At 31.9% G+C, this 6,573-nt stretch overlaps 1 protein-coding gene across 1 annotated transcript; it reads left to right on the plus strand.

Moving 5' to 3' along the window:
- The first annotated feature begins 5,510 nt into the window (after positions 1 to 5,510).
- LOC120273204 lies at positions 5,511 to 6,008 on the plus strand. Its single transcript, XM_039279838.1, has one exon. The coding sequence runs from the start codon at positions 5,511 to 5,513 to the stop codon at positions 6,006 to 6,008; it is 498 nt and encodes a 165-aa protein (XP_039135772.1).
- Positions 6,009 to 6,573: the final 565 nt, after the last annotated feature.

The following is a 6,573-nucleotide window of genomic DNA, read 5'->3' on the forward strand; positions in this document are numbered from 1 at the left end:
TTGAGTTCATCAACATTTTTGTTTAATTAATACTAATTAAATTAATATTTAATAAAACATTTATTTTTTTAAATAGTAAAGTATTTATAATATTAATGTCCTAGCACTTGTTTGCTCTCCATTTTCCAGGGAAGCTCCATCCATGGATCTAGTCTTTTATGTAATACATTAAAAACCAATTATTTTTCTGCATAATTTCACAAAAAATTTTTAGAACTTTTGTATAATATTAGAGTAGATGAATTAATAATAGTGATAAACACCTATTTTACTGCTAGCAAACAACAAATGGTAATATATAAATTCAAGTATAATTTGAACCCATGCCCTAGACCATTTGTTATTTTTTTCAAAAATAAAATATATAATTAAATAATTTTAGTAAATACTTTTTCCAAGTAATATTAGAATATATATTATTCATAATCATATTATCTCATATTTCTCAAAAAAAACGCAAAAGAGAAATCTTATTCATTTTAGTATAATTTATGATGGTAAACTTTGACAACATATTTTGGTTACTTCTAATGTCTCAAATTATTTGTCTACTTATGTTTTGGATTAAAAGTTTATTAGTGGTTTAAATTTTTTTAATAAAGTCCCTCTTATATATATATATATATACCAATTAAAATAATATATGTGTGAGAAGTCACAAAGATTATGAATTCCATTTCATACAAGTTGTCATATAAAGCTCAATAAAGATCACGATTTAAGTAAATCAAAGTATCTTTTTCCATCACCTATTTTATGAAACATTATATTTTATATTTATATTTTTATGTTATTAACAATATAGACAAACGACCCAACACACATTAAATATATATTTTTTTATTTTTAAACTTCAATTATATATTGCAAGTGGGTAGAATTCTCAGTCTCATAAATAAAAGTCAAATGTTTGTCTAATGTTTTATTAATAGGAAATCACTGTGGTGATATGAAACATTATTTATTTAAAAATTTATGAAACTAAAAAAATATTTTGCAAAATATTTTTTTTAATGATTTGATAGAACATATGGTTGTTGGGCTATGCGGTTCATTGGGGGTTGAATGACATTGTTTATTTATTTATTTTTTTTATATCTTTGTTTTTTCAATTTGAGGGGTGCTCTAAATCAGGTATTTTTTAGGGTAAATGAAATGCATTTAAAATTCTTTTTTTACAAAGTCTATATAAAATTTGAAATTTGTAGACTAGTTTATTTATTTATTTTAAAATTAAAATAATTAATAAAATAACTTTGAAGTTTAGATATCGACTGCCAAATGAATTATTATTATTATTATTATTATTATTATTACTATTAAAATTACTTATAGGTATCTAAAAGTTTTAAAACTTCTCTATGAGTCTATGACATTTAAAATTCATAGATAGTTTTTTTTAATTTGTTTACGTTTTAGTCCTCACAACTCACTCCTTTAGTTATTTTTTCTAGATAATTTCAGATTTTCCCTTTATGTTGGTGAGAAAAATCATGTCAGGTCTTGTAAAACTTTTAAAAAGGTGCACGGACAACAATCACTTAAAACCATTTTCCCCATATTTTCACGTAACTTTTACACTTTTTGTGTAGTTTTAACCCTATTTGGTCTTCTTCTTCCACAATCATTTTTATTCCTTTTTGTTTCAATCGATGTAATCTTTGTGTCTTCTATCTCACATTCGCTGTTGTTGCACTTTGGTGGGGAGCACCCTCTTTGTGGCCACCCAAGAGTGTCGAGTAAGGCTCGAAAAAACATTCGACTTCTCTGTGAGTCTTTTTCTCTTTTTGCTGAGAATTTTTTATGCACGTGCACTTTTAAACCATGTCAATGTAAGCCTTTCTTGTTGTAAATTGTCAATAGCTATTTTTAGCACAGTCACCTTATATAAGAGAGGGGAGACAAAGTACCAGGTGAGATATGAGAGAGATGTGGTCTTAAAGTTTCCAGTGTTAGAGTGAAGTTTGTCAAACTAGATGCTCACCAAACGATTTGTCCCATTGATTTTGAAGTAGACTTCCAGCATATGTGCTATGTATACCACATGTTTAACATCGCTGCTATTAACCTCATTGTTGATATAGTCGAGTGGATGGTGGATGGCCCTCGTACTCCTCATTCCCATTGTAAATATCGTGTCTTTGCTTTATACATTCGGCTTTGTTCACCAAATTCATAAAAGAATGGGTTTCCAATTAGTACCTTATTTTTCTATTTAGAATCGTGACTTTTTGCTTGTGAGACAACTGTTCCATTTACAATTGCAAGTTTCAGCATAAAACAATCATTTTCCAATAAGGATCTTATTTTTCCATCTAATATTTTCATCTTTCGATTACAAGGTCACATTTCCTTTTAATATTGTTTGCTTCCTCTTATAATTCGTTACTTGTTGGTTTCATTTGTTTCCATCTTACATGTGGTGTTTATTTCACCAGAATGGATTCGGTTTTGGAAAGCATATCCTTCGACTGATGTGAGTTTCCATCCCAGCAACAAACTACCAGGGTCCTATCAACCCATTCTTTGTTGGACAATTTTGGAAGTGTTTCCTTAGAAGTTGGTGCATAGTTTCATGATGGTGAGGACTTCAAGGATTCACTTTGGAATTATGCTATCAAATAAGATTTTAACTTCACATTCACAAACAATGATAAGCAAATGGTGACTGTCTAATGTGCTATTGGGGGCTATAAGTGGTGTGTCCACACATCGAAGGAAGGCAACCATGAGACATTTAGAATAAGGATGATGTATCCCACACATATATGCGGCTGCAGTATCCGCACAACCTTCACCCAAAAGCTTCCAAAAGATGGGTCAGTGATCGTGGGATAAAAAAAGTGAAAGATCAACCTCGGTAGAGGATTGTTGACGTTCAAATCAATTTTTAAATTTTTATAATACTGAAAATACCCTTATCTCATCTTCTTTTTCTTTTTCTTCATTCTTTTTTCTATTTTTAAATGCTCTTTTTTTTATTAAACACCAGCAAAAACTACTTGCATTATAAAAAAATTCCCAAAAACTCCTTTATCATAATACTAACTTCATAATCATTATTAGTACTTCTATAAAATATTTATTGCAATACATTGTAATAATATCTTTATAATCATATGACAAGCCAACATTGCACAAGTTGAATTCCAACTATGATTAATATCAATAATAAATTTCTTAAAATTTTCCCATTTGATTACAATACCTTTTAAACTCATATCTTCGGTTTTAAGAATTTTGCTAAAATAAAACAGATTGTTGAACTTTATAAAGATGAGAATCAATTATTTTTAAATCATCTTTAACACATAAATTTCAAACATGACATGCACAATGAACATGAAATAAATTTCCTCAAAACTTTGATTTAACAACATTTTTAAAATTATAACAACACCAATATTTGTTAAAGCGTTATCTAAAGTAATTGGAAATCCTAATTCTTTTTAATTTTATACTCATTGATAGTACTCATCATGTAACCTAGTGTTACTTATGGTATGTCTGTGTTCAAATTTAATAAAACTTAAAAAAAAACTTTTTATAAAGTACAATTATTTTCAAACATAATTGGTGGTAGCACAAAGATAATCAAATCTAAATTGAGAAGGCCAAACATTGGAAGTGAGAGCAATTCTAAAAGATCCTTTAGATATTTCAGAAATTAATTTCCGTTTATACTCATCATAAATACTAAGACTATTTTCTTATAGTATTCTTTGAAACTGATTTAAGATTCGGATTTAAACCGAAAAAGCATTTTTATAAATGTGGGACTTTCTGTAAGCTAAAAAGGTCATTCATCTTGAATAATAAATTTAATTTGTAACTTTTTTTTTCTTGTATGTTATTAAAATCAAATTTTTAAATACCCAAACCTGTAAAACTAATTTATGTTTGGAAAGGATCATGTTGGCTTGCGACATGCTGCATGCCTTTTTAATGTCTCATTCCCCCTGAAGTTTGAGAAGATCATTTTCTACAAACTATATGAGTCCTATTTATTTTAAAAAAAAATCAACAATGTCATAAAATTGCTATATATTGAAGTTCATGTTCTTGTGCTTGACTGAGGCCAACTATAGAAGGTCTCATATTAAGGGATCTAAAAAGAGGTTCAGCATCAAAATTAGCAAAACTCATGGGGTATTTTTGTAAACATAAAATATAGCATTATCAAAAGGAAAGTTGGGCAAACCAGCTATTACGCAAAATTAAAAGTAAAGTTTAGGGTTACTGTAGTTGCTTTAAGATTAGTTGAAGTCGTAGATTGAGTACCCAATTTTTTTTCAAATATAGTAGAGGAAATGATAAAGAACTTTGAGCCAAAACTAGTAATCTTTAAATCTTGAACTGGAGGATGTTGAGAGTTAAAAGAGCTTGAATGCTTTGGAATTAGAGTAAAAGTATGTAATTTGGTGTGGAGAAATTCTTGGTGTTTTATGGGGGTATTTTTAGGTTTTTTAAGAACTTTTATTCCGAAAATACCCCTATAAAATAGCCATTTATAATAGTTGGGAGTGATAAAGAATTCTTTTTACCCCCTAAAACTAAAATACCCTCAAAACTAGCTATTTTATATAGTTGTTGGAAGGGTTAAAGATGCCATTTTACACTTTAAAAAAAAATTAAAAAAACCTAGTAGGTTTTGCAGCAATGGTTAAAATGAGCTAGGCGCTATGCCTAGCACACGGGATATGCCATGCTAGCCCACGTGTCGGGTCAGCAAGGCCTGTAGGAGGCCCCTCACATCTTGGAGTTTTGGGTCAGGAACGACCTGCATCGTACCAGGTAATGCTATGCCAGGGCTAGCACGACCAGGTTGACACTTATACATACTTGCAGATATGATATCCGTAAGGTGGCATTAGTTGGGGATAATATCATATTTCTTTCCGAATCTAAACCTGATAAGATTGTCTTATTTGGTTACTTAAAATGGGAATACTACTTTCTTGTATTCCATTAAGTTTAGAAACATTATTGATAATATGATTCCTAGTTAAATAAGAGGTAATCTAATATTTGGGATAGAATGTGAAGGTTTTTCCAGTTATACCCTCATTATTTTATCATTGTAGACTAAAATAACCTTTAAATTCATTAAAATTTTAAAAATATCAGCTTGCTAAAAAATTAGAACATAAGATATTTTCTGTTTTTTCTTCCAAACCCTAGCATTCAAGAATTGTTATTCCAAACAGTAAGCTCTAGAAAATATATCACAATCTTTAATTTGTGTTGAATGATTCATATGGGTTTTGTAACAGAAATTAGTTTTTCTATTTTGTTTCCTTTATTTTAGCCAATGTTACCTATTTTGTTTCCTATATTTTAGCCAACTTTCCTAGATTCCATCCTGTAACTTTTCTTCCTAACTTTCAGCCCTTCAATGTAAATCTGTTGTATATTATTTTCTATATATATTGACGACAAATGATCAATGAGAGATCAGTCAAAAAATCAAAATCCTTCTCCTTTTTTTTATGGTATCAGAGCATTCAGCCATGACTGGTGGAATTTCTAGCTCCGAGCCTTCCTCATCGCTGCTTCATTCCGATCCGTATGCGATCCACCACTCCAACAATCCCACAGCTGTCCTTGTCCAGCCCTTTCTCACCGGAGATAACCATGCCTCCTGGAGTCGTGCTATGACTTTGGCGCTGCGAGCCAAGAGTAAATTCGGATTTGTCGATGGATCCCTCTCGAAATCGACCGATGCAGTCTTGATTAACAATTGGGGACGCTGCAACGATCTTGTTAGCAGTTGGATCCTTAACTCCATCTCTCTAGAGATTCGTCCTAGCATCTTGTATCCTGAAACCGCAAGTCAAATATGGAACGACCTTAACGAGAGCTTCTCTCAGTCAAACGTGCCAAAAATTTACCAACTCAAGCGTTCTATCTCTGCCCTCAAACAAGAGGGAATGACGATTTCACTTTATTTTACCCAACTTAAATTACTTTGGGATGAGTTGAGCAGTATCCTTCCTATCACACCATGAATATGTGGTAATGCTAAGTTTGTCCTCGATCAACAACATCATGATCGAGCCATGGAATTCCTCCAAGGACTCCAAGACAACTACTCGGTGGTGCGCAGCCAGATTCTACTCATGGAACCGTTCCCATCCATCCAGCGCATCTACAACCTTGTCCGACAAGAAGAAAAACATAAGGAACTCAATCTCCAGAATGTCCCATCCGTTGAAGCTGCTGCTCTCCAAACATCCAAGGCACAAGCACCATTCAATCGTCCTTCCGGGAAGCGACCACGACCTTTCTGCTAACATTATAATCGTCATGGCAACACCCAAGCGACTTGTTATCAAATCCATGGTTTTCCTGACAAGCAACAGCGAAAACCCGACAACGGGGCTAAGTCAAACTCTGCTTCTCCTTCATTCAATCAACTTACGCCAGGACAATACAACAAACTCATGGCGCTGCTTGCCAAGGATGGGTCCAGCAATGACTCAGCCAATCTCGTAGGTACTGTTCTCTCTTTCTCATCCTCACCTTGTTGGATAATAGATTCCGGTGCATCAAATCATATTTGCAATTCATTGT

This window comes from Dioscorea cayenensis, chromosome 12, assembly GCF_009730915.1.
Source record: "Dioscorea cayenensis subsp. rotundata cultivar TDr96_F1 chromosome 12, TDr96_F1_v2_PseudoChromosome.rev07_lg8_w22 25.fasta, whole genome shotgun sequence".
In the NCBI taxonomy this organism is placed as follows: domain Eukaryota; kingdom Viridiplantae; phylum Streptophyta; class Magnoliopsida; order Dioscoreales; family Dioscoreaceae; genus Dioscorea; species Dioscorea cayenensis.

Bases quoted from the DNA above. Each gene is read 5' to 3' on its own strand.
- LOC120273204 (XM_039279838.1), top strand. From the start codon at position 5,511: ATGACTGGTGGAATTTCTAGCTCCGAGCCTTCCTCATCGCTGCTTCAT.